The sequence below is a fragment of the Lipophrys pholis genome (genome assembly GCF_963383615.2).
Source record: "Lipophrys pholis genome assembly, chromosome: 10".
NCBI classification, from domain to species: Eukaryota; Metazoa; Chordata; class Actinopteri; order Blenniiformes; family Blenniidae; genus Lipophrys; species Lipophrys pholis.
Genome location: NC_137640.1, coordinates 21,128,022 through 21,155,464, shown reverse-complemented (window position 1 = coordinate 21,155,464; position 27,443 = coordinate 21,128,022). Strand labels below are relative to the sequence as shown.

At 41.6% G+C, this 27,443-nt stretch overlaps 1 protein-coding gene across 4 annotated transcripts; it reads left to right on the top strand.

Annotated features, from left to right (window-relative positions):
- Nucleotides 1–1,021: 1,021 nt before the first annotated feature.
- On the top strand, nt 1,022–27,331 carry opa1 (OPA1 mitochondrial dynamin like GTPase). 4 transcript variants are annotated; one of them, XM_080473729.1, is made up of 31 exons: nt 1,022–1,210; nt 2,408–2,726; nt 2,875–2,971; nt 3,075–3,182; nt 4,396–4,458; nt 5,996–6,078; nt 7,521–7,676; nt 9,473–9,526; nt 9,845–9,949; nt 10,258–10,344; nt 10,695–10,808; nt 12,145–12,225; nt 12,323–12,397; nt 12,480–12,551; nt 12,827–12,926; nt 13,021–13,151; nt 13,542–13,614; nt 13,824–13,896; nt 13,984–14,099; nt 15,032–15,096; nt 15,380–15,456; nt 16,752–16,917; nt 17,229–17,381; nt 17,498–17,606; nt 18,028–18,107; nt 18,218–18,358; nt 18,461–18,577; nt 18,677–18,770; nt 19,897–20,007; nt 25,469–25,537; nt 25,625–27,331. In XM_080473729.1, the coding sequence occupies exons 1-30, from the start codon at nt 1,182–1,184 to the stop codon at nt 25,531–25,533; spliced, it is 3,114 nt and encodes a 1,037-aa protein (XP_080329855.1). In that variant the 5' UTR covers nt 1,022–1,181; the 3' UTR covers nt 25,534–25,537; nt 25,625–27,331. The 4 variants fall into 4 exon arrangements, with proteins under 4 accessions (XP_080329855.1, XP_080329856.1, XP_080329857.1 ...); XM_080473730.1 differs by lacking the exon at nt 4,396–4,458; XM_080473731.1 differs by lacking the exon at nt 7,521–7,676.
- Nucleotides 27,332–27,443: the final 112 nt, after the last annotated feature.

Genomic DNA, 27,443 nt, shown 5'->3' with positions numbered 1-27,443 from the left:
ATAAATGAGCATTTAGTTAGATCAGCCGCCCTAGGCTAGTCATGAACTGATGATTCCATTTGGATAGAGGATGAAACATCTTCCAGGACATTTTTAGAGGCAAAACTCCCGACCTGAAAGAATGAAATATTGAAGAGTTTAGGCTGCCACACAGACATTTTTTTTTTATAATGCAAAGCCATCAGGAAAAAAGTTATTGAAAGAAACTGAAGACCCACTGCAAAATCCATTTAAGATTTCTATTTATTCAGCCGGTTCATTCTGTGTAAGTGTAGCCTGATAGAGTTCAAGTGAAATATCTGCAGCTCAATATGGGGAAAGACTGGAGGTACATCTGACAGGAGCCAAGGCACGGGTGACCTCAGTCCACAACACCAGTCAGGACTTTTTTATTTTTTTTCACCCCTTGTTGTTTGCTGGGGCAGCAGACTGGGAGGTACAGGGGAGGTTATAGGTGTTGGATTGTGTTCACAGGTTTGCATGTTTGAATCTGACAACTGATGGTCACCAGTGAACCTCACATGCATGTGTTTAACTGCCCCCCCCCCCCCCCCCCCCCCCCTCCGCACACGCACACGCACACACACACACACACACACACACACACACACACACAACACACACACACACAAGAATGGGGAGAACATGCAAACTCCACACAAAGTCCGGGAGCACTTTTTTTTCGCAAATAATTAATCATGTCTGTTTAAGTTGACATGCACTTTGTATGGTCCTTTGATATGTCACATTATCCAATTTGTATTTCCACTATTAGACTGAAAAAACTGTAAATGAATAAATCTGGATTGCCTCAAAATGAGGTAATCCAGACTTTCAGACGTTTTTCTTTTCGTTTTCATTTAACTGAATATCATAACCACACACAGCAGGCATATTTAAATGATAAAGCGCCTTTAATTAAACCCCGAGTATAATATATTGATGGTAATAGTAATAGTAATAGTAATAGTAATCCGGATTAAATTTGCTGTGAAGTGTTTCTGCCCGGGCCGGATTTGAAGAACCGGAAGTGGACTGTCACTCTGGCTGTGTGTGTCTGTGTCCTTGTTAGCTAACTTGCTAGTTAGCCGCTAGGAGCAGATGAGTTCCGTCTGGAAAAATGAATTGAAGTGTGCCTAAAGGAAGATTTGTTTTGGACAGACATCTACATTTTTCACAGCATGTTGCGTGTCGGGAGCAAGGCGGCCTGGTGAGTTCCAGTTTGGTGAAGTTAGCAGGGTCTGGTGGTGATGTGACTGTCTTTAGCGGCTCCTTCCTGACTTCTGAGGACAGCCTGCTGCTAACATGACGTTAGCTGCCCCCTCCTGCTTTCAAACACGCTTATTTTATTAAGACATAGCGGTGAGCCGTCCACACTCCGCATTTCTTAACATAGCAGACCTGCTGGTGTGGATTTGGACGTTGTTGTGCAGTTAGCCATCGGCTAAACCCCGGTGACAACTCAAATCCTCGGTAGTGTTTTCATCATCTGGGGAAAAATAACAACACAAGTCGTGGGCAAACTGCCAGGAAAAATCAGTTTTAGTCATCGTGTCTGTCTATTAAAGTCCACACACCATGGGTAAGGTTAATTACTGTGAGCTTTATGTGTCTGTCGGCGACAGAAAACGTTTATTAAAGCACATTTCGTCGCATTTAGCTGCTTCACGTTGTCACGCCACCATATTATCCAACCCAGCCAAATCCATGTTACATTTGTTAGTCGTTACATTGGGTACACAGAGAGCCTCTGTCATTCCGGGTGTGACAAGGTTTGGGCCCCGTATCCCCTCTTTGCTAATTGATGTTTAGGTTTCACCCATTTGTAGGTTTATGTCCTGACTGCTGCTTTCCACCACATCACGCAGGAATATTTGTTTTTGGAAACGTGCCCATTGTACATTGTAGACAGCTGATCAAAGCTAATGTAAGGTAAATGTCGATGTACAGCAAAACGAGGGGGGGAAAAACCCCCATACAATCGATGTTTCACATGTTATGTGAGATTAATGAATTGCAGGGAACTACAACGCCATAGAAACCTTGAAGGAAATCCTACACAGATGAAGAGGTTCACATTGCACTAAGGCCCATGAGTAGCCTAAACCACTGGTCAAGGCACTGATGATTGTGAGCATCAGGGAACATTGTAATTTGTTGTTACTTCCTGTTACTACTTGTGCAACAGCATTTTGGGTCAGTTAAATGTATTGTATGTAGGTATTGGGCCAAATTGCAATGGTAGTCATCATATCTCAACTGACTCAATATCTTAGATTAGTTTTACCACCACCATTGTTGATGAAAGCCCATTTTGGTGGGGTGATATTATCAGAATCAATGGTCTTGATGGTCAATGATAACAGGAAGCCTGTGTAAATTGTTGTTCAATGTCTTGGTCACTCAGCATGGCCTGCAGGAACCTGGTGTCCAACAACATGGGGATCAGATTTCGGGTACCACTGCAAAAGCTGCACCCTCTGTCCCGTGCCATACACCACCGCTACTCTGGGAGCACAAACCCTCAGCGGCCTCCTCATCGCACAGCAGCTCGCTATTTCACCTCCATGTCTCGACTGCCAATGCGGCCACCCAAACCTCATTCAGGGGGCCGAAGTTACCAACAGCAGCGCAACTTCTGGGTGGCCCGTCTCGCTGCTCGGCTGCTCAAACTGAGATACATACTGCTGGGCACAGCAGTGGGTGGAGGATATACAGCTAAAAAAGTTTGTATTAAGCATTATTTACCATTTATCACGATCTAATTTATTTATATTTCGTTCTAACTGTAGTGACAGCAGAAGCTTATTATAATAGTAAAGCAAAACCTGTCTCTTAAGTAACAATGCCAAAAGCTTGTTCTTTTGTCTCCAGACTTATGAAGAGTGGAAGGACATGTTGCCTGACTTTAGTGAATACAACTGGGTCATCCCTGATTTTGTCTGGGAACTGAGTGAACAAATTGATCTGGGTAAGTTTAATACTGTGGTCATGCTGTGTATCTGATATATTCTTCTCGTCGCATCAGGACCCGATGTCTCCACCACCTGACCAGTCACCTTTTGTCATCATAGATAAACTGGCCAAAGCTCTACCAGAAATTGAAGAAATAGCCAAACTACTACCTGACTTCGACAAAATAGGGGAGAATTTCACTTTCCTGAAAAGCCTCCTCTCCCCAGGTGAGTAAAGAAAATACCTGCACACGTCTTTATGAAATCTTTTCATATTACTGATAAAGGACCATGTGCAGGAATTGGTGTCCAGTTCAAGTAATTATACTAAAATAACTGCCTTTCACGTCTTTATTGACCTTCTTGCACCATGCTTCCGGTGTTACATTATTCTCTCCTACAACTAAGGGTTAGGGTATGATTGATACAACCTCATGTGCCACCTTGACAACAAGATGAATTGATTGATGCAACTAAGTTAATTGTGTCAGTTGTGACAGAACATGAGAAAGTACCCTTCTTTATCTTTCTATTAGCTGTTTTTGGCTCCAACCTTTCTGCTTAGTGCTGTGGTTTCCTGTGGGCAGCCCTCTGACATGCCTTATGCAATTCTGGATCTGTAGTTTTCCAGGTTTTATTTTTTCCTTTGTCAAACGTGATAGATAAAACCCACAGACCTACAAACAAGTGTTTATTCAAATATGAAGTAGAGCGCATTCCTTCAGTTCAGTTCCATTCTTTTCTAATAATCCTTGAATAAAACTGGGATTAAGTGCTCTCTCGACAAAAGAAATGGCTATGTTTTGTCTCACAATACGATCAGACAAAACATAGAAAAGAAATAGTCAAAAAAATTGTAAAAGAAATTGATGCAGCATCAGCAGATAGATATAATTTCATGCTTGAAAAAATTGCAATGAATTTAGCAAAATCCCTTTAACCAGATGTGTACAACTTTTACAGAGCTTTCAAATGTGACATGAATGTGTAAATGATGATGCAGCTTTCATGAACAATCATTGATGAATTGCATTTTGATTTTTCTGGAATCAATAAAAAAAGACCAAATCCACCACCAGCCTCAAAGAGAAACTTACAAATGTTGGTCATGACATGACGGAATATATAATTCCGTCATGTCATGACAAGCCTCAAAGAGAAACTTACAAATGTTGGTCATGACATGACGGAATATATAATTCTGAGCTTGATAATGTCAAAAGCAATCCAGGAGTTCCAGAGGTACTCATTTCTTCACAGTTTCTCATTAAGTGGCCTCTTTACTTGAAGCTCTGGCACAGCTGTGGCTTTGTTTTATTAAACATTATATGGCTGTGTCCCTGCTTTGACCGGCATCCCTCTGCTTCTCTCTTTTTTTTATGATTTTCATGTTGTGTTGTTCTTCCATTCTCCTCCTTCCCCACCCTCATGTCCTCCTCAGCATTTTTCACAGGTGTGAGTTTGGGTAGTGAAGTCAAAGGAGCTTCTGGTCTGCATCTGTTAGGTGTGTAAACCCTGTACACTCAGTAGCATTGCCCATATCCCTCTTTACTTCCTGTCTCTGTTTTGACCGCCGTCTTGATGCCACATGGCGCTGATTAGATGCAAAAGGCGTTCGCAGAGCGTCTCCCACAGACGATGGCTAGAAGGTTGCAGACCAGTGCAGCTGTCAGCCACAAACAAGCTTCCTCCAGTTAAATGTGCACCACTAGAAGGTTTGAAACATTGAAGGGATTGTGCTGATGAATGCAGACTTGATTATTTTATTTTGTACGGGAAATTTAAAAAAACTACTCGCACTGCTAAAGTGTCTCAGGGTGTTCAACACCTCATTATTCAACAAAACCACTGCAGGAAGAAAAGTGTTCTGACGAGCTCTCAGATGTAGTTCTATTGTGTTTGCCTGTAGTTTGTGCCCCTCTGTCCTTTACACTTTAACCTGAATGTCTTTTGACTGTTCTTTATCCTCTTTGTGTGGTTTTTGCTTCCTTTGACTTCCACCCTTTCTCTCACCTGGCCTTTATGGGGGGTGTCCGCTGCATTTGATTTCACTATCATTGCTAATCTTTGGGGCAATCTCTTTCTGCCATGAAGTCTTGGTAATCGCAGATGTTTGGAAAATGCACACAAGACATTTATGTTAATATGCTAATGGAAATATTGATTACATTTTACAATGTCATTCGAATATGGGCTTGCCAGGCCAGACGGGGCCAATCCTCTGGCTGTGAGTCATAAAAACAGCAAAGGAGTGTCCCTGCTCATACTTCATGACCTTTGAGTGACTCAAAATACTTTCTCATGTTTGATTTACATACTTTTGTATATTCGGTATACTTCTTTCTGTGTTTGCTACATTTGACCATCTACATCACACAATAATGTGAACATTTGTGAACCCCTGATATATATGACTAGATAGACTATGATTTCTGCATGGTAATAACTGCATGTTCGTTTACTTAATATATATATACACTGTTCTGTCAAGGTGTCCATGCATTTCTACAACCATTTCAATCGAATATTTTCTAATAATCCTAAATGTGGATTTGATTTTCTTTTTCATTGTTGGTGTTGGATTGTTTGTTTTGAGAGATTGAGTAATCACCTCGCTGAAGTTTTTGAATCCATTTCAGTGCTCTGTGTCCATGTGTACTCTTCCATCAAACCATCTACTGTATCTTTAACTTACTGTTATTACAGTAAACAATGAGCAACATTGAGTAGAATCGGTGTCATTATTGTATAAATAGCTGTGTTTTGTATTGTTGGTGTGTCCTGGTCAGTCCAAATATTCTGAATGTTCTGTTTTTTGTGGTGACATATATGTAAAAACAAATTTGGCTATCATGGTTGGTTTTATCTATATCAGTGACACATTTTCCAAACATTTGAATTTTTATTTACCTAACCATAGGCATGCTTTGCTAGAGAGTCATCTGTCCTTTCTAACTGTAAAGCTTGTTCCTGATCAGTATGCAATAGTCTTGTTGTGCTTCTATCAGTAACTTTATTTTGGGTTTTTATGTCTCTGGTAGAAACTTCAGGCGACCCACCACTGAAAGCCACAGATTCTTCCTCTGCAGCCTCACATGATGCCAGTGACAAGCAGTACAAAAAGGCAAGTTTCATCCACCTTTTGACACTCCTCAGCTTGTGTGCTCTCTACAGCTCCACAGCTCATGTCTGCAGCTTGACTACTTTTCACCTCAGTTGCAGAAACTGAGATCTGATTGATTTTTACTGTAGAAAGGATAAAAAAAGCCAGAAACAATGAGTTCCTTGTCATCTCGTGTAATGCTGTTGCATTGTAGATGCTGAATTTGGGACTTTGTGTTCACACAAACTACTCTGACTTCTCAATGCTGATATGTACTTTGTATTCAATTGTTTGGGAACATGTTTTCATTCGGTGAGCTTCTGAATGTGAAAAGAGAGTCTCGTTCTGGCTATCAGCCTTTTTCCAAGAAAAGCATTTTCGTCACTGGCAAGTTGCTCCATATATTGAGAAAATGTTTTCTTTATCACACAGAAGTTTACCGCTTGATGTGAAGTGTGATAAGTTATTTCATACTGCCACAGAGATGCCTTGCTATTTTATCTGTAATCCTTAGCCTCATTCATGGACGAAGTCATTGCGTTTAGCTTTTTATGAGGTCAAATTCTTGGACAAAGCACTTCATGTGCAGATTTTCCCCTTTGTGTCTCCTGTTCAAATCTTTGTTCATTTTGTGTTTCATTCTGCTTCTTCTCTTTTCTCCATGTGTTCATTTCCCATGTGTTTTCATACGGTATAGTTTCAACAGCAAATAAGATTAAGGCTTAACAAGGGATGTATTTTTAATGATTTTCCTTCCCTGTGCTCGGCAGTCATGGTCTTCGACATGAACAAGTTGATGTTCCTTTTCAAACTGATTTGAACAGGTTTCATAAGCACATTTCACAGAATGATAAAGGGAAGAAGAAGAAAAAACACCACGAAATGAAACTAAACTGTCATGCTGGGAAACCCTGAGCTCAAGCAGATTTCAGCTTCCATTCAGTATGCTTTGTGCTTTGCGGCTGTAGATCCCAGTGCTTGCTTTGCTTATTCAATCATCATCTTCAGCATCATCAGGGAAGCTGCCTAACACCATGTTGCGGCGCGCTGACGCAAACATCAGAACCTGGTTATTTTATAGATACTGGAAAGTAGTTTACCTGTTCTTGTAATTCTCAATGATGACCATCGGTTACAGTATTTCGAGACGTTACTCTGAGTGGTTAATTGAGACTGGTGCATGATGGTGAGGAAAGACACTTGCTGAGACTTACTGGTTGGCTTGATGTTTGTAACAAGATTATCAAAGCCAAAGACTTTTGATCTTTTTGAATCATCTAGTTTGTCATAATTCTGACTGTTCAACAGCAGCACTGCTAGCGACTGAGACAAAGGCCTCGTTTCCTCTGTCGTAGTCCTGTGATCCGGTGCAGCGTCGGCCGATGAGGCCGACCAGCCCTGTGGCTGGATGTTGTTTTTGTTGCTCCGCCTACTTTTTTTCTCACTATGACGTACCCCAGCAGGGTCTGCTTGGGGAGCTCATTCTTATTCAGCAGCAGATCCAGCGGCATGAGGAGGAAGTCCGACGGGCCGCCGCGGCCCATAGCGCGTCTCCCCCACCGCCAGAGCCTGCTCCCAGTCCACCTCCGAACCCCAGCCCCCCTCAACAGAGAAGAAAGGTGAAGGTCCCACCCCACTTAGATCCGCCCCATCCCACCAGCGGCTTCTATGAGATTACTGCTAAAACAGTGGATGAGATCATTTATGGCTATTTCATTGATGTGAGCCGTCCTGAAATTACTGGATTAACTTGATACCAGGATGAAAAGCAACGTTTCACTGGAGTTTGACTGAAAGTGTTCGGCCTGTTAGACCTCTGACTACAGCCAGTGATACTGAAGTGTGCTCTGCTGAATGCTTTCACACACTCAGCATTGATGTTCAGATGTACCAGGGAGTGTGTTTGACGGTAGATGGGGACGATGTGATTCCAGTAAAGTGACAAGATTTTCAGCTGGTGTAAAGCTCAAACTGACTTCAAAGAAGAATTGATTAGGGTCTTTTCAGTGATTGAATTAAAATCATTCAGTTTTTTTAAAAGATTCACTTCAAGATTCTCTCATGACAAAACTGATTCCTTATTGTACATGAGGCACTGCATGGTGGAGTTATTTATAAAGCACCTTTCAGAAATTAGATAAAGCAAGGTGCCTCACAGGAATGTGAAAAAATACATTGAAATGAAACATGAAATAAGAATCAACAGGACCAGTACACACGCCAGCTAAGATCCAACAAAATCAATCATATGCACAATAATTCTTTCCATTATATTGTCTATGTAACCAATACAATCCCTTATATATTCAAAATGATCTGTTGCTGTTTGAATGCAATCTTTTTTAGCTTGCAATTTCAGGAATAAAACCAAATGCCATTGACTTTCCCTCCAATTCAAACCACAACATTGCTCTGTTAATACAGTTAATTGATCAAACTTGTAGCTCAGATAATCCGCCCTGTTCATTCACCTTAGTGCGTCCTCTACATTATTCGACAGTGATCTCCACTTACCATTTCCGTCGTTCGTCAGGCTGCATCGTTGTTTGGTTTTCCCGTGGGACTGCAGAAGGGACATGGACTTTGTAGCGTGGACTCAGAGATGCAGTGTTTAGCTCAGCTCCACTCTTGGTGTACATAAGCATGGCATGGAGTTGAGTGGTAACCTGCTGCATGGTGTGAATTGCAGTTTTTGAAAATACCGTGATAAACATATCTTTTATTCTCAGTAAAACTATACAGCTTGATTAATGGTCATGTACAGCGCAAGCTCATTCTGAATTATTTTAATGTCTCATCATGAATGACAAATTCAATATCTATTTGTTATATATGGCTAAATGGTAATTCATAAGACATTCACATTACTTCATATTTATAGTGTTTGCTTTAGCACTAGTTTTTGGTAAAGTAACTTGGTTTCTCTTTAAAAATAATTTTTCCTCTGCTGCCACTGTCATTCGTTTGTGTACGCTCTGTCTTCTGCTGTCTGTCCTGCTTCTCATCCTAACAATCACATTCAAAGTGTGTGAAATCTTTCGCCAATAGAGGTTTGCCAAATCATGAAATGATAAGCTGTAAAGGCTGCAATTCTTCTGTGATTAATTTTACAGGGTTCATTCTGATATGTGCCTGTTTGAGAATCATAGCTTGTTGATTGAAGCTGAGTAATACAAGATTGAGATGTCTCGCCCTGAAATGTTGGTTCCTCTCTTCATGGATGAATTTGATTTTCAACTCTGATTCTCTTTGTAGCACAATTTGCACGTTTTGAACTTCTGAAGTGCTTTTGGGTTTTGATTCCTCTGAAATTGTTCTGCAACACTAATGGGAAGCCCTTACTTTCAACACATATTGTAAGCCCTAACATGTCCTGTTTGCTGTTGTTTTCCTTTCTTTCTATTATGATATGTAGTCGTCTGACAAGGAAAGGGTAGACCAGCTTCAGGAAGAGCTGCTACGTACTCAGGTACAGTGGGACTTTTCTTTCCTCCATCTAATACCCATATTGCATTTTAGTTTTACTTCCAAAGCTTTAGATCAGAGCCATGGTTGTTTGGTGCCTTTCCATTAAATATCATTGCTTTTGAAATACAATAAATTTGATTTGAGAGTCAAATTGTTAAAATGTTTCTACTATCCAGAAATTTTGTTCAGTGCACACATTATATACTTCGTGAATGGATGCTGGTTCACCATCAGTACTATCAGTAGGTTTTTGGCAAATTAAAAAACAAAACAACATTCTGTTGAAGGTGTTCATTTGAGTCCTCTGTTTCTCCTTTAGCTAAAATATCAGCGCATGTTGGAGCGGCTGGAGAAAGAAAATAAGGAGTTGAGGAAAGTTGTGCTGCAAAAAGATGATAAGGGGATCCACCAAAGGAAAGTGAAGGTGAGTAGCCACTTCACCTTCTTCTGTGAATCTGCACAATTTATGAACTGACCTGTCATGTGGTTTACTCATTTTGTGAAGTGGGCAATCTGCTTTGCGCTGCTCATGAAATAACTTTCATAAATCAGTTGTAACATATATAAACAAATGGACTTTAGTTCAGTGATTTACACTAAGATTTAAAAATTTGTGTTTAGAAATGTGTTTAGTTATTATCCAGTCATTTCCAGCTGTTTGCTGTAAAATTCTCATCGTAATGTGTAGATGCATATAATGGGTATTGATTATGGTCTCGTCGTCTTCTCTAGAAATCCCTCATTGACTTGTACTCTGAAGTCCTGGATATCTTGTCTGACTATGACTCCAACTATAACACCCAGGACCACTTACCCAGGGTAAGGAACAAAGTTATGAAAAATAGTGTTACAAGGATTTTATTTGTCTGTTGACTCCTTAAATTATGACGACTTTATTTAGTTGTTGATGATGTGTTGCAAGCTATCTAGAAGGATGCAAATTTCAAAAGTGCTTCTTTGTTTGTTCTAGTAATAGACATGACATCTTGAAATACATGATTTCCACATAAAGTTTCTACTCTGTCAAACTTACACTCACATATGTTGTTTCTGTTTCCAATTTTACGATTCTACTTGGTTTAGTTTAATGTATATATCTTTTTAAAATTCTTGAATCTATTAAAGTGCAGTGATTCTGCTCTGACCCTCTTTGTGATGTTGTGTTTCAGGTGGTTGTGGTTGGTGATCAGAGTGCAGGAAAGACCAGTGTGCTCGAGATGATTGCCCAGGCCAGAATCTTTCCGAGGGGCTCTGGAGAAATGATGACACGCTCTCCGGTTAAGGTGTGTCTAAATTCAACTTTTCAGTTCAACTTTATTTATATAGCACCACATGCAACACAGGCATTTCTTGGTGCTTTTAACAGAGAAAAAACCAACAATTCCACATGAGCAAGTCAAAGCGACGGTGGAATGGAAAAGCTCCCTCTTACAGGACAATACCTTTGCAGAAACTAGACTCAGAGGTGGCGGCTTTCTGCTACTCCGGTTGGGGTGACGGGATAAAGGAGAGAAAAGGAAAGGACAGACAGACAGATTGGGGGAGAGATAAAGCCCCTGGTTAGGGTAGGGGGCAGAAAACAGAGGGTTGAGGAAAGAGGCTGACAGAACAGAAAGGGAGAGGTAGAGGCAGAGAGAGAGAGAGAGGGCTGAGAGATGGAGAGAGTGAGGCTTGGGGGGCAGAAGGATAGAGGGAGAGGTAGAGAAAGAGGCTGATGGGGCAGAGGGGTACAGGGAGAGAGATTGAGAGAGGCTGAGAGAAAGTGGCAGTGGCAGAGAGGGGGTAGAGGCAGAAAGAGGTAAAGAAAGGGGTAAAAGTAGAGAGAGGGGTATGGGTAGAGGCAGGCAGAGGGAAGGGGTAGAGGGAGAGGTACAGAGAGAGAGGCTGAAAGAGCAGGCAGTGGGATAGAGGGAGGCTGAGCTGTAGGGCGAGAGAGGGGGGTTGAGAGTGAGGAAGAGGGGTGGAGAGAGAGCTATAAAGAGGGGGTGGGAGAGAGGGGTAGAGGTTGAAGGAGGTAGAGAGAGACCCCCTCAGGCAGGCAGGGAGGTAGAAAGAAATGGGGCAGAGATAGAGCAGCAGAGGGAAGAAAGTGTGGTCAAGGACCAGCCGAAAAAATCCTGGCTCCGGCTTTGAAGTGGAAGGAAATGAAGAGGAGAAAAGGGACCGAGAAATAAACATAGCACAGAGAATCACAGCAATGTATACAGTTTGAAAATAAAATCTTACTGCTTACATTCTTTAAAGAGATTGAGCAGAGAAGCCAAAGGAAAATATAAGATGAAGGAAAGTATAGTGCATGGAGACAAGAAGGGACCACCTAAAGTGAGACTATTAAGAACACTGATGCAGCATAATGCTCTAATCTCTCTGTAAATAGCTGGAAAGAAGTGAAGCAGAGAAAACAAGACAGGGAAAGACTATAGCGAGGAGAGAGCCACTGATGCAGCTGAGACACAAAGGAGAAGTTGATCTCTGGTATGAATGGGACAACATAAACCCCAGTAGTTAGGCTCATGCATCGTACACCATGGGTATTAAATTACAGTACAGACATTTTTCTCAACAAGGATTGTATTTAGTGCTTTGTCTATATTTCTTACACAAGTCTTTCCCCTACAGGTGACTCTAAGTGAAGGCCCGCACCATGTGGCCATGTTTAAGGACAGTGGCCGAGAATTTGACCTCACGAAAGAGGAGGATGTAAGCCACACAGCCTCGATCCAGAGCAGATGAAGTAAAAAATGACTTTCTCCTCCTTGCGTCTTCACACCATTGTATGTTGTTTGTTCCCCTGCAGCTGGCCGCTCTAAGACACGAGATTGAGCTGAGAATGAGGAAAAGTGTGAAAGAGGGGCAGACGGTCAGCTCTGAGGTAGGACAAAGTTTTGTCATTCAGAGTCTTTATAAAAACTTGTTTAAAGTTCAAATAGTGAAGTACATGTTTTCTCCTTTAGACAATATCTTTGAGTGTGAAAGGCCCGGGAATCCAGAGAATGGTACTTGTTGACCTACCAGGTGTTATCAGTGTGAGTACACATTCTTTAATGTTGAAAAATTTTATAAATATTCTAATAATCGGGACCAGCCCAAGTATTTTGGCTGTTTTAGTGTTCGCTCAGCTTGAAATTTGCCAGGAAAACGTGTCTGTTATTGGCATTTTGAAGGTTGTCTGCTCATTGTGGTGTGTTAACAGCTAAATACCTGTCCATACACAGTGATGTGTCTGCCCAGTATAGGGTGTCCTGCTCCTCAGAGGTTGTACTGTATATATGTTGTCTAAATACATTTGTACCTTTGACAGACGGTGACTGCCGGCATGGCTTCAGACACAAAAGAAACCATCTTCAGTATCAGCAAGGCTTATATGCAAAACCCCAATGCAATCATCCTCTGCATCCAAGGTGAGCCATGAACACTCCTATTTGCAATCACCTAAACTCCACTGAGCTCGGCAGGTAATCTGTTTGAGCGCTGACCCTCCCTCTCCTCTTCTAGATGGCAGCGTGGATGCAGAGCGGAGTATTGTGACAGACTTGGTGAGCCAGATGGACCCTCAGGGGAAGAGGACCATCTTTGTTCTTACCAAAGTGGACTTGGCTGAGAAGAATCTCGCCAGCCCAAGCAGAGTAAGAAATAACCCTGAAAAGTGCTCCAGAAATGTTTAACTTTTATGTAGTTAGCGAACTGTGCAAATATAGGTTGACTTCATCACAAGTCTTAGGATAAAAACTTTCCTTTTCATTACACATTGAAATACTGCAGTGTTAGAATTTTTTATTTACAAAGTGTAAAGTTATATTGATTCCTTCTTGAAAGAAAAACATAGGTAGTGAGCATATATCTATTAGGCAGACTTTTTATTTAACTTAACAGCTTTTTTTGCACATTTCATCATACCAGTTGGTATTGGTCACAGTAAGGGAAGCAATTCCCAATATTCCACAAGAGGGCATTGCAATCTCATGATTAAACCATGTTGTCAATATCTTGAATCTTTTATTTGTCTTCTTCTTCAGATCCAACAAATAGTGGAAGGCAAGCTGTTTCCCATGAAAGCTCTGGGCTACTTTGCTGTTGTCACAGGAAAAGGTAACATCTAATACTAAACATTCTTGTGTGCTCTAGTGATGATAACTTTAATATAGATGATTTCCAACCTGATGTTAAATGTAATTTGTCTTTGTCCTCTCTTCAAAGTTGTGTGTGTAGTCATTTTTATTGAAATGTTCTGATTCATTAGTTGTTTTTAATTTGTATCAAATTGCTATTTACTCATATTTTTTATTCCGTTAATCCAGGAAGCACTGGAGAAAGCATAGATGCCATTAAAGACTATGAAGAAGACTTTTTCCAGAACTCCAGATTACTGAGGTAAGTTATACATTCAACTAATTTTAATCCAAGAGCTAATGAATTATGTTGGACTCTATAAAAAAACAAAAATGTGTTTGTAACTAGGGACGGCATGCTGAAGGCCCATCAAGTAACAACAAAGAACTTGAGTCTGGCCGTTTCCGACTGCTTCTGGAAGATGGTCCGAGAGTCTGTGGAGCAGCAAGCTGATGTTTTTAAAGGTATGACTGAACTTAATAACTAACTTCTAAACCCAGCAGGAGTCATGTCATAACTATGTAAACATGATTCACCTAGTGTCATAGGTGTCATCTCTCCCCAGTGTTTCACTATACTTGAGGTGAATGGAAATTGTTGAATTTTATTTGTTGATTATGACGAGAACAGGTGATGTTCTTTGCCTCCTTCTGACTCCTTGTTCTCTCCGTATTGGTCTTCTTCAGGCCATCCTGTCACACTTCTGTCTTGCCTTCTAACCACAATTAGTCTAGACAATCACAAGCCTATTGCTAACAGCATCTATGATTTATGGCCATGAGACTGCAGTTCCCACTGGCCCATTGTGTTGCGTATTGATCCATATCCCATCAGATCACACACAGCCGGCTTCCATACTCCATTCATGGCGCCACTGCGGCTCCACATACCAGCAATTACCCTAATCTCCACTGTGGTTAGGGAGCTGCAAGAAGGGACGGCAAGCCTGGTGTCCTTCTGTCTGTGTCTCCATGTCTGTGTGCATATATGAGAGCGAAAACTCTTATTTCTGATAGATTGTTTGTGATTGGCCCCATTGCTTCTCCTCTTAAGGGACCAGTTAAGACAGAGAGTGTGCACTGTCCACACCCGCTTTTTATTAAAGGATAGACACTATTAGCAATCTGAAAGCTGCCTTTACATCACAGCTCGTGGAAACAATGTTGTGTGTGTGGGTGTGTGGGACCACAGCCTGTTGATTGTATTGAAATCACCGTTTGATGGAACACAACATCAAAATGGTGTGAAAACATCTGGGAATCACGTTTGAGCTGCTTACGCACACTTAACCTATGTCTTTTAGAATAATTATAACTTTATCTTCTATCAATGTTTCAGTTGTTAGTTCATGTTGTTTGAGCCAATTATTACTTATTGTTGTTCCTCTACTCCTCAGCTTCACGATTCAACCTGGAGACAGAATGGAAGAACAACTACCCTCGTTTGAGAGAGCTCGACAGGGTAAGAGAAAAGGACATAAATCCTGTTTGGCTTTTGCTCTGACTAAATCTTTGTTAAATCACTGGCACTGCACAACACATGCAAGCAGATTCTAAAACATTTCAATATTTATTTCAACAATATATTTGAAGTGATTAAGCGTTGGCCCAGAAAATATCTGTAATATGCCGTCGTTAACCTTGTCCTCAGGTCATCATTGCAATTTCTTAAAAGATGAACATCCACATCACTGGTATTTGATCATGATGAAGATATAACAGATGCTCCTGTTTTTTCCCTCCAGAATGAACTCTATGAAAAGGCCAAAAATGAAATCCTGGATGAAGTCATCAGTTTAAGTCAAGTGACTCCTCAACATTGGTAAGTTGATGAGTAAATGCACAGTTAAACCTTTCTACAACGAGAAATCTTCAGTTAAATTAGATGTATGCATGTTGTTTGTAGCCCTCCCCGGTGTGCGTGCCATCACTTGTTCCAGATCGATAGTCTGATGAATGGCCCATAGACGGGAACAGGGGTGGCCCTGTTAGCCAGCCAGCACAATTGGAGTTAGTGCTTATTGACAGTGAGGAGTGCTCGCTGGAACAAAAGAAGAGCCTAATGAAATATGAACGTGTGTTTATGATAAATGAGAAAGGTTGTGCAGTGCTCTGATCTCAGGGGTACCAGAGACTCTAGAGGACTTTGTTTTGTTTCATAGTTTCATAGTCCCGCTGCCATAAGAGGGAGAGATAGGGGGGCGCTGTGAATGTCTAAAAGTTATCACACCTTCATTTTGTTCGGGTGACATTCAAGCAGCACTTTTGAGTCTGGATCAAACCGCTTGGAAAATATCACACAATCACAACAGCTGCTCATTTGGGTTGCTGCCGAACACTGACCAGAGAGGAGGTCAACAAGAAACACGGCTCATTGATTGGCCCGGACCAAAGTGGAAGTCCCGCTGCTTTAGCGCGTACTAATTAGCTTGTGGCTAATGGGTAGCCACAAACAACCACGCTATACAGTCTTCAGACCAGATATCAATGAGCGCCTTTCTCACCACTCCAAGTCTGCCTGCAAGATATTTTCCAACTTTTTCTTTCTACGTCTGCTTCTTCTGATTCGCACGGTTAGCTTTGTTTGTTTACTACCCAATATGCATTGCAATGTACGTCACGTCCTCTCACCCTGTCCTCTCACCCGGCTCGCTGGAAAGATCGTTTGTAAACGAACCAAGACCAAGTTTTTCAAGGGGACCAGAGATTGAAGCGATTAAGCGATCTAACAAGCAGAGTGCAGGGGCACGTTCCAGACATCCAAACTAAACAGTCTCTCCCTGAAACTCCCTGCAGAGAACACTGATCCAGATCAAACAGGGAAATGTAAAAGTACCCACAGTGTATGTGTGTCTGGTTGGAGGAGTTCTGTTCTGCTTGTTCTGTTAAGAAATACAGTGACTTTTCAGGCAAGAAACTCATTTTCCTTTCCAACATCGTGCGAGACGCTACAGTAGTAACGCACAGTGACTTGGATAAGTAATTTTAACTGATTACTGGTTTGGAAATCGTAACGTGTTAGATTACTCGTTACTGTAAAAAAAGTGGTCATATTAAAGTAACACGTTACTGGCACCACTGGTCATATTTACATGTGAATATTTTTGTTCATTGTAGGGAAGCAATTCTGCAGAAGAAGCTGTGGGAGCGGGTTTCCACACATGTAATTGAGAACATTTATCTACCTGCTGCCCAAACAGCAGACTCTGGAACGTTTAACACAACTGTAGATATCAAGCTCAAGCAGTGGACTGACAAGCAGCTGCCACACAAAGCATTGGAGGTAATACGGACTGTTTATACAACTGGTCAAATTATAATACAGTTTGTTGAAATAAAATGTTGAATATTACACAATATAAAGTCCGGTTGAGGTTGTTTTTGGTTTAGTTATTTTTTTGAGTTGATGAAGCAAAGTTTTCAAATCAAACAAAAAAACTACAAATATTTGTTTTTGCAAGTCTCTACTTTGTGTTATTGTTATTGTTTACCACTCAGTTTCTTCATTCTTCTTCATAGTTCATGATCAATTTAGCAAAAGGTAATAATCCCTCCTCTTCGCTTCATGTCAGTTGTGTGCTTTGTCCCCTTTAGGTTGCCTGGGAGACATTGCAGGAAGAGTTTGCCCGTTTCATGGCTGAATATCGAGGCAAAGACCAGGATGACATTTTTGACAAGCTGAAGGAGGCTGTAAAGGACGAGAGCATCAAAAGGCACAAGTGGAATGAGAGAGCCATGGACAGCCTGGTAAATGCAGACTAAATACAGACAAAGCCTCTACTACTATATTCAACATAGCATGTAAAACATCCTGCAATTAAACTGTTATCCATTCTTTCTTGCTCCTTGTATGGTTGTGATAGAGGGTGATCCAGCACAATGCCCTTGAAGACCGATCCATCACAGACAAGCCTCAGTGGGACGCAGCGATCCAGTTTATGGAAGAAACCTTACAGTCACGTCTCAAAGACAGTAAGTTGGCGATGTAAACTTCACACATTGTCACTCATCTCCCATGAGGTGGTCGTGTAAAAACATTAACAAAACTCTATAGAACTTGTTTTCAATATTATCAGCATAGATAAAAGAAAGTTGAACTTCAGATATTACAGTAATACAGCCTATGATTGTACTCACTATGACACTAAAGACAGAAAGTTCTTGCTTTGCTCCAGAGTTGCTTCCATGTCTGTTTGAATTACATATGTCTACTATTATGAATGTATTTGCAGTGCAGACAGTATTAGTAGTTTTCTGTGATGCTCCATGTTAAACAGTCCTATGTTTGTTAAAGATGATTGCATCCATATATACAATCATACATGCAACATGCATTACAGTCTCATTTACTTTTTTCTCTCTCTTTGTCTTTTTCTTTCCTCTCTTCCTGTAGCTGATTCAGTAATAAGAGATATGGTTGGCCCAGACTGGAAAGAGAGGTGGATGAGCTGGACGAACCGTTCACCAGAACAGGTCAGAACTGCAATACTGTTCATTGAAAAGGTCAAATCAGGTATTTAGTGACTTTGAACTCTTTTCCCACCGTGAAGATGATTTTCATTTGCTTTTCTTTGACCTTGTAGCACATTCGTAATGAAACAAAAAATGAACTTGAACGCCTGCTCAAGCTGCACGATGACCACACAGCTTACTTGGCCAATGACGAAGTCACGACAGTCAGAAAGAACCTGGAGGGGCGATCAGTAGACGTTGACCCCGTGCTGGTGAGATTGAAATACTTAAGAAATCTAAGATAAGAAAAGCACAGTTCCATGTATGTTGCTTACTACTCATCAGCTGTTGAAATACTTCTTCCTCCTCTCCAGATCAAGGACACATGGCATCAGCTGTATCGTCGACACTTCTTGCAGAGAGCGTTGACCCACTGCAATCTCTGCAAACGAGGTTTCTACTACTATCAGAGACACTTTGTCGACTCTGAGGTAAAGCGAAAGGATGAGGGTTTGTCCTGATTTCAAGCCTTGTGTCGCCTGGATTCAAGGTCACTGTGTGAAAAACCTTGACTTTTTCCTTTTTCCCAGTTGGAGTGCAATGATGTGGTACTGTTCTGGAGAATCCAGAGGATGCTCGTCATCACCGCCAACACTTTACGACAACAGCTCACCAACACTGAAGGTAAGGAAGGAAGACTTTCACAAAGTGAATTACATTGCTAAAGAGAGATTTTCACTGTTTACAAAACCCTTAACTCTGAAATAATAAACTTTGTGCCCCTGTTGTTTTCAACCAGCCTTCACATGTCGATCAACTGTGCTTTACCTGTCAGGCTGTAGTGAATTGGGTAGTGGTCATTTAGTTGGCTGTGGCCATCATGTTTAGATGTACAGTAGTTCTTTGCTCTTTTAAAGCTCAAACGAGCGAATCAGAAATCAAGCCCTATATAGTGTCATCGGGGGTTTTGCCAATCCCCATAAAGGTAGCCCCTCACTTTGATCCTCCCACAATAAGGCAGCTCTGCCGTGGCACATGACACCACGAGATGAAATACTTTCTCCTCTTCCCAAGATAGATGTGTGGGCGGAGCCAGTCCAGCTCACACAGACACTGCATATTCTGAATGCAGCTCATATGATCCAATATTCAAATGACTGAAAATCAATGAGAAGCTGGATTTGAGGCAATAAACTTTAAATACAATGTTTTTGGATCAACAAGACCCATAAACAAGTGTTGAAAAGCTGTAAAATATGACCCCTTTAAATGTCTTCGATATCTCTTCATTTAATGGGCTCTGTTTCAACTTTCTTTTAAGTACTGTGAATTAAATATAGATTTGTGAAGTTTTAAAATCGTGCATTGGATATTTGTCCCTACGCAATGTGAGCTGTAAAGCTGGTTATTTTAGATAAGATTTATACAATATTTACCATTGTCATTATTATTGGCATGTCAATGCAGTAAATGAAGACTTTAGCATGACGTTCGCTGGTCAGCTTACTTTGAGGTTTCTTTAAGATTATGGGGTCCTCTACATATTTATTGGAGAACTGCATCGCTACCCCTGTGGTCTATGACTCAAGCTCCATTTCCATCCAGATGATCAATATTTATCTGATGACAAATGTCTTTAAGAGATGCATTATGAAATCGGATGCTTCTCGTTCAATGTGTCTTAAATGATGAAAACAAAATCCTGATCAAATAAGAGCAGAAAAGATCAAATGCATTGTTGTAAGATAAAGGATTGATTCTGATTGTATAATTGTTGCCTCTGTGTCTGATTGTATAATCATTTCTTTAGTGCGCCGGTTGGAAAAAAATGTGAAGGAGGTGCTGGATGACTTTGGTGAAGACACGGAGAAGAAGACCCACCTCATTACTGGCCGAAGAGTCCAGCTGGCTGAAGATCTCAGTAAGACACCAAGACATTGCAGAAAGCTTGTCCACTCAGTCCGAAATTAAAATCCACAAGAAAGCACATTGTTCACATTTTGAACTTAATGTGCCTTTAATACATCAACAACTTAGGCGTTAAATAGAATCTTTATGGCAGCTCTCAAAGCCGTCAGAAGGGGGCAGGCGTGCTTCAGAAATTTGTGAAGTTTCATCCCAGACCGCAAGAGTTTATTGAGCACATCAAGCTGACAGTACAAGCAACTTAAATTTCCTTGGATGTCAAGTAGTCAGCTGCTTTTTGAAAGTTTTTGTCTTTAGAGAGGATTCACTTTATTCCAGAGATGTGGACTTCAGTCATGTGACTTATAGTCAAGTGTCCCACAGCCAATCAGACTAGAGGAAGGAGGGTCAGTAAACCAAGAAGAGAATGGCACGCTAATTTTCTCAGCTTCGTGCCGGAGTTAATTTATTAATGTGGTTAAAAATACAGCCTACATTGAATGTTGCCTAAATCTCTGTCTCTGCTGCTGTTCATCTAATAATTTATGAACTGAATTGAATCCACCGGCTGTAATGAGGCATTCAGCAAGCGTAAGGTAAACCAGAGGATCACTGGGACACTTTGCATCTCTATCTCTGAGTGTGGATATAAACCAGAGTCGAGGATCAGCAACAGGTGCTGAGGTAAAATAAAGTTAGCTGCTAATATTGTGTGTGTGCGCGTCCCCGCCCGCCACCCTGGTTTCCTCCCACAGTCCAAAAACATGCTGTCAAGCAAAGCCTGCGTTGCCTGTGAGACTGACAGGTTTTCATGTTGCATGTTCATTTTCTCCTGCCGTGAAAATGGAACAAAGCGCTGAAAAACTTTGGTTAAAACTGCTACCTAATTAAGTAACGTTTCAAAGTTAATTGAATCCTGTTTTTAGATGTATTGATTAACTATATCAAGTCCACTTAGATTAACAAGCTAAAACCTTGAAAAATAGATGATACATTACACTGTGATGATCTCAAAAACATTTCTTTATCTTGTGTATGCAAACCTGCACATACAACGCTGAACAGGAGAGCAATTATAACAACTGAAGTTGCTACAAGAATGATTATAAAGGCTCATGTCAATTTTAACAAAAAAAAAAAAGTGTAAACTTCTCCATCACTTCAGTTAAAAGTTTACAGCTGGCTTCTTCTGCTTCTGCCTATTGGAGTGTGTCCAACAAGTGAATGACACGTCACAGCCCCAAGTGTTGGGAAGTGGCATTGCGGCCAACCGCGGCCCACAGGAGTCGAACTGAAAGTTTTCTGCAGCCCAGTAGTTGGCGCTCGTGGCACATACTTGTGCTGCGGCCCCATCGTTGAGAATCACTGGACTAAACGAAATACTGGTTCAGAAATTGAGTAGTTATAAGCTGAAAACACTAATATTGCTTAAATGATGCACTTGATGATCACAAAAGACAGATCGGACAAGATCTTCCTCTTCCGATCAGATAGTGTGTGGTGTGACTGCAGAGCTCACCACACACTAACCGATTATTCAGCAGAGTATTAGGCTCTGCACCACAGACTTCTATAAAACTATATATATATATAAGCCTTTGTTCTTCACGCTCAAAATTCCAAATCTCGTGTAGTTAAACGTGACTTCAGTGTAAAACACAGCATGTACATGTAAACACACATGTTGCCACAATCATCCTCAGGCCTATGTTAGGACTTGGGCTTTTCTTTTACCTCCACCCTCGGCAACCCACACACCACCAAGCATCTTAAAGAAGGGGCCTCTGGGATAGAGGCCAGAGGATTATGGGAATATTCATGACCAGATAAAGGGGTGAGCGGTTGAATGACTGTGTTTTGGGGCTCATCTCTTAGATAAACAGCTACTCCCACCGCTCAGTAAGTAACAGGCATTGGTGACTCTGTCCACTGTTTTTGTTGCATTTCCACAGGATGGTGAAAGGAAGGCCTTGTTGTGGCCTTTTCTTCTTCTTGCTGTTGTCTTTTGGTAGCAAGCAGATGGTGCTGGGAGAAATAAATATTTGTTTCTCACAGTTTTCATCCACAGAATATTGGCTTTTCTGAAAGGCGCTATTCATATTCACCCATGGCCTCCTGAGCTCCTGAAAGCTCATTTTATAGTCATTAAGCATCCTCTATTAAGGAATGGCTTGATTTGCTTTTAGATTTCTGATCTATCCTGTCTGTTTATTCAGTATCATGGTGGACAAGCTCCACACTTTATCAGCCATAGTTAGGAGTAAACCTGCCATTAATTATTAGCCCCAACATTAATGGGACTCGAGCTGATTTGGTTGTTTTCCACAATCTCAGTTTAAGTGGACTTGTTTTATTCATGTATTCAAATGAAATGTTTGTAGGTACAATGGCATACAGCGTAGTCATACACAGCTGTTTGCCATGCACCTGTGGAGAAGCTCAAGTGATCTGCTGTCTACCTACACTGTGTGAAAGAAAAGAGCAGAGCAAGCTCAATTTCACATCTTGATAATAATCAAGATTGTATCTGGCGTCTGTCAGCTAAACTCTCGTACATCATTCAAAATCGTTTGGATGCAAAAGGAAGAAATACAGTTGTGATCTCAACATGTCGGCCCTGGATGGCGCTATGCTGATGACACGCGGCTCTATGAGGTAGTGAAAGTACTCAGAACAGTTTTTGACATGAAAGAAAGGATAACAACATTTTCTACAACTTATTCAGGACAGAACAGAAGTGCTGATCCTCGGTGCAAAGAGTTAAAACACTTTGTAATCTTTGATTATGATCTCTTTTGGGGCCTTTTTTTTTTTTTTTTATCTCTGAGCAAGATTGAGAAACTAATGCACAACTTTGAACCGAGCAATGAGGAAGTAATGACCTCCTTTATGGTTGACCAAAGACAACAGCAGTTTAAAACAAATTCTGCTGAACAACCTGTAGTTAAACACTTATTACACCGTTGTAAAGTTAAAACGCCTGTGCATGCTTCTTGTGTGTACGTTAGGAAACGTATAAAGATTTAATATCTGAGACAAGCAGCCTCCATTTTGACTAGAATTTCATTACCAAACCCCCGGTGTTAGACTTTATCAGTGCTGGACACAATCATTTTCGTTAATTACAGTGATGTCACAGAGCTCGGCATCTCTGCCCAACAGTTGGCAGGATCCTTGGTGGCTGACCGGTGTTCATTGGTCTATATTTGAATCACTGAGGCTCCACCTTATCAGCCACATCTAAACCCACTGAGAAGCTTTGAAGCTTGAGCCAGGGGATTTCCTATGTTTTTGATGATCTGACAGTTGGTACCCTCCTTTCTGTACACCACCCAAGAAAACCCCCACCCATCCTCTTTGGACCTCACGTGTGTTTCTCTTCAGGTCAGCCAGATGTTGGTAATCCTGCCCTGGTTGTCTTGGAGTGAGTTATATTGTCTTGTGGCCAGGGCCAGCATAGCTGTTAGCTGCCTAGGAATTGTGCCCCGCGGTGGACTCCATACTGGAATGGCGTACCGCAGGGTTAAGTTTCATTCAACCACACACCTGCTGCAGCGACTTGTCAGTGTGCCCCTCAACAGCCCCCCCCCCCCCCCCCCCCCCCCCCCCCCCTTAATGCCTCCATCAGGTATTGTAATCTGCCTTGCCATTTCCAAACGTGTGTTAACTGAGTATCAAACGCTGGGGACTTTTTTTTCCTTCCACCTGCCAGCCGTGACTGTGTAGGAAGGTGAAAAGAGGTGGAGGTGGCATGACTGCACAGCTCTCAGTGGATTTCAAGACATTAGAGGTGGTTGTGTCTGTGTGCCTCTCTCTGCCAAGCCTGTCTGACTGTCAGTCAGCTGTTCCTCTGTCTGTGTGTTGTTGGTTTTCTTTGTCCTGGGACGATAAATCAAATTAAGTTAATAATTTTGCCTGCCTTGATGTATCGCCATTTTGCCTCAAGGGTGTTTGTTTTGCTCGACTCTCACCTCCAAACAGGCTGGATGACAAGAGGCTTCACTCCGCGGATCAGCTTCAGCATCGGAGCACATTTGTTTCACAGGGGAATGAAGGGAGAGAACCCTCTTGTCAGTAATCTGTCTCTGTGGAGGGAGGCGGTGCCGCGAGCGCATAAGCCTCCTCCTCCTCAGCAATACGAGTAAGAAATTAGGAGAAGAAATATGGTTGCAACGTCAAACACCACAGCACCAGTGTGGGAGGGCTATTTTTTCCAGCACTTCTTGGTCTTGCTGGTGTTTGAGGACGTAAGTGGGGGAGTGTCCTTATTTCTTCTAACAATCATTTGCTTTCCATCCATCAGGAAAAGGATACCTCAGCAGCCGTGCCCCCATCAAAGGAGGCTGCACACAAGCCCCTGAATCTGATATTTAGTTTCACTCCGAGGCACGCACACAGTTATCACCTTTGTGCCGACCTGAAATGGACCCTCAGGACACTGTTGCTCCGAGGTCCAGACCGTAATGATTTATCCTCCTGAAAACGGACAAGTCTTTTAGAGCTGTGTTTTTAGTGGGCCTCCTCTGAGGACAACGGCGCACAATAGTTCGCCTATGGATCTCGTGTTGCTGATTGATCAAGATAGAGCAGCGCTAGTTTGTTCTTCAGAGCTCGTGTTTGAGTTTGTGCTTGGGGGAGATCCAGACAGATTAGCGAGGGTGACAGGGAGCCTGCAGAGCCAGCCAGGCCTGGAGGTGCAGCTGGCATTGCAAGCCACAGCTTCCTTCTCTCAGCGTTGGCCCACAGACTTCCTTTAGCCACTGTTTAATCAGTGATTAGGATTGCCTTAGATGGCTCGCTCGTCTCGTGTGACAGTACATGTAGGGTGGAAGGATTGCTCGTCTTATGGAGTCTGTGGACAATAGGAGTGTGATTGTGAAGTGAAATGAGCGACTCCTTTTCCAGTAGATTCCTCCTTTTCAAGTGAAATGTTGTTATGGCGGCCTGTTCTGTCCGTTTGCAAATGTGCCTGGGAGGTTCACCATTCAAGGGGCCGTGCTGGAGTTTTGATGTGGTCTGTGCTAACTGGGAGAGAGCACACAAGCCTTCACCCAGATACATGTGGAGACGGTCTGCCTTCTGCCGTCTGTCAGAAGAGACTGTCTGGTGCTTTGCTGAAAAATGTGGGTCAATTTCTACCTGCAAATATAAATGACATAGATCGGTTTGGTACAGTGTCTCTGTTCAAAGAGCAGTTTAATCACCAGCCACTCTTTCTGATAAAAGAAATCATTTTTCTGTGCAACAGTTTTCATCGATCAGTCGAAGATATTTAGAAAGATTCAGATTCAAGAAACCACATCCAGATGTTAGAGAAGCCTTTTTCTTTTTTGTTTTAACTTCTGAGAAGAACTCAAGGATGACTCTTATCAGGAGAAGAGCTGGGTTTGCCTATGGACCCCAGTATCTGGTACTGTGATAAACATTGTGAATAAATGTTTCCCTTTGATGACCAACCCACATTTTCTTTTTTACAGAGAAAGTTCGTGAGATCCAGGAGAAACTTGAAGCCTTCATCGAGGCTCTTCACAAGGAGAAATAAGCAGGTATGTTTCTTTATCATCTATAGAGGAAGTTGTTTCTTTTGAAAAGCTTTGATGACAACTAGGTTTTCATGCTGTTCTTCCCAACAGAGCTCTTGAACGTAAACAAAGAAATTCACTGAACAAACATCTGTAAATTTCCATCATCGCCCCCGTGCCCACCTCAGCTTTCACTAGATTTCACCACCGACGACTCGGCTTCTCGTCCCCCCGATGGACTATGATGGAAAGATGGACTTGAGCAGGAAGACGGGCCGGAGGAGCAGATTTCAGACTGTGTCTGATTTTCTTTTTTTTTTTCCTGTTTCATTGAGTCAGGAGGGACGTCTGCACAGGAACCTAAACACACCTGGATCAGCAGAAAAATCTGAAGCTTGCACTGTGTGGTCCCACATCCGACCTGTTGTTTTTAAAAAATGAAAATTGTGTATATGTGTATTTCCCACTTTTGTATTATTTTGACTTTCTGTTGCTTGTGTGTGTGATGAAACACCGATGCGTGCGGCACTGGAACTGATACGTCGCCTTGAATGTCATACCTCTGTCTCACCCGGTGGTCCTAGAAAATAAAATACTACGCGTTGCTTTTATGGTAAGCAGAGAACTTGGTTGACACAAAGCATTTAATTTAGGCCCCCGAGCTCCGACTGTGTTCTCCGTCTATAATATACAAAGTTCTTCATTGAACCCAAAGTGAGACTTTATTATCTGAACGATGCATATTTACATTTCTGTCATCAGATTATATTTACACCACTTATCCTAACTAAATCTCTTCATGCTGTCGTCGTAGTGAAGACAAATTAGAAAGACTCTCTACATCTTGGGATGCTGAAAGGAATTACTAGACTTTGCGTCCCAGAATGCATGTCCTATTGATCTCAATTAATTAGGTTGAGTTTGTGAATATTTCACTGAGGAAGCAACATCGTTGAAATTGACCTTAAAGAAAGCTCTCTACTTGCACTCTTAGTTTGCTTCCCATCAAACAAAATTACTGACAGATCAACAAAATGCACTCATTTGCTGTGGGGAAACGGTTGACTTTTTTATTTTTTTTGACAAATGTGTCATATGAACATCCCAGTTATTTTCCTCTCGTCGGGTTCAGCTTTGACAAAACGGAATTAAATCTTGAGTTTATGGTGTTTCAGAATAATTTCAACATAAGCAGATTGCTTCAGTTCGGTGATCGTCGTCAAACCTTTTGCATTGTTTGGGAAATGTTATTGCAAACTATTAAGAGCAAAACTACCTGCCACAATATCTGTCACTGTTTCTACTCTGCACCTGATCTTTAGTCTTTTTGCAGCTGATCGGGGTTCCTGGGAAAGGGAGACGTCACCAAGTTTTACAAAAGGTTCCAAACCACATTTTTTTCTCTCTAACTTTCACCTGAAGTGATTTGTAGGAAATGTAGGCTTTTTTTTTATTTTAACCCCGGGGTTCAATATTCACACCACCTCCATCAGCACCATTCAGACTCCTTACACCACCCACCCGATTCTTCTCAGAAACTCTTATGCTTGCCTGAAAGCAGGCCGAGACCATGTCATTGATCCACGTGTCTATACTGATTTCTGTACATGTGAAACTTCAGGAGCACTCGCGGAGCTGTGATCATGTACAGCATGTGTATGCAGAGGGAGACCCCCGTGGTACAGACATTTGGTGGAATGGTTTAAAAACAAGGTTTATGTTGTAGAAAGTAATGTTTGCATGGCGTACCTCGTCAGATGTGCTTTATTTATTAAATTTGTCTTTAAAGTAAATTGACAATAAAATGGACATATATTTAAAATCGTTTTTTCATCAATGAGTCCGTTTATGAATATTACTCAGTTTGTTTGCCACCCCAGCAGCATTGTTGGAAGAATATGACTTTGTTAGTCCACTAGTGTTATCCAGA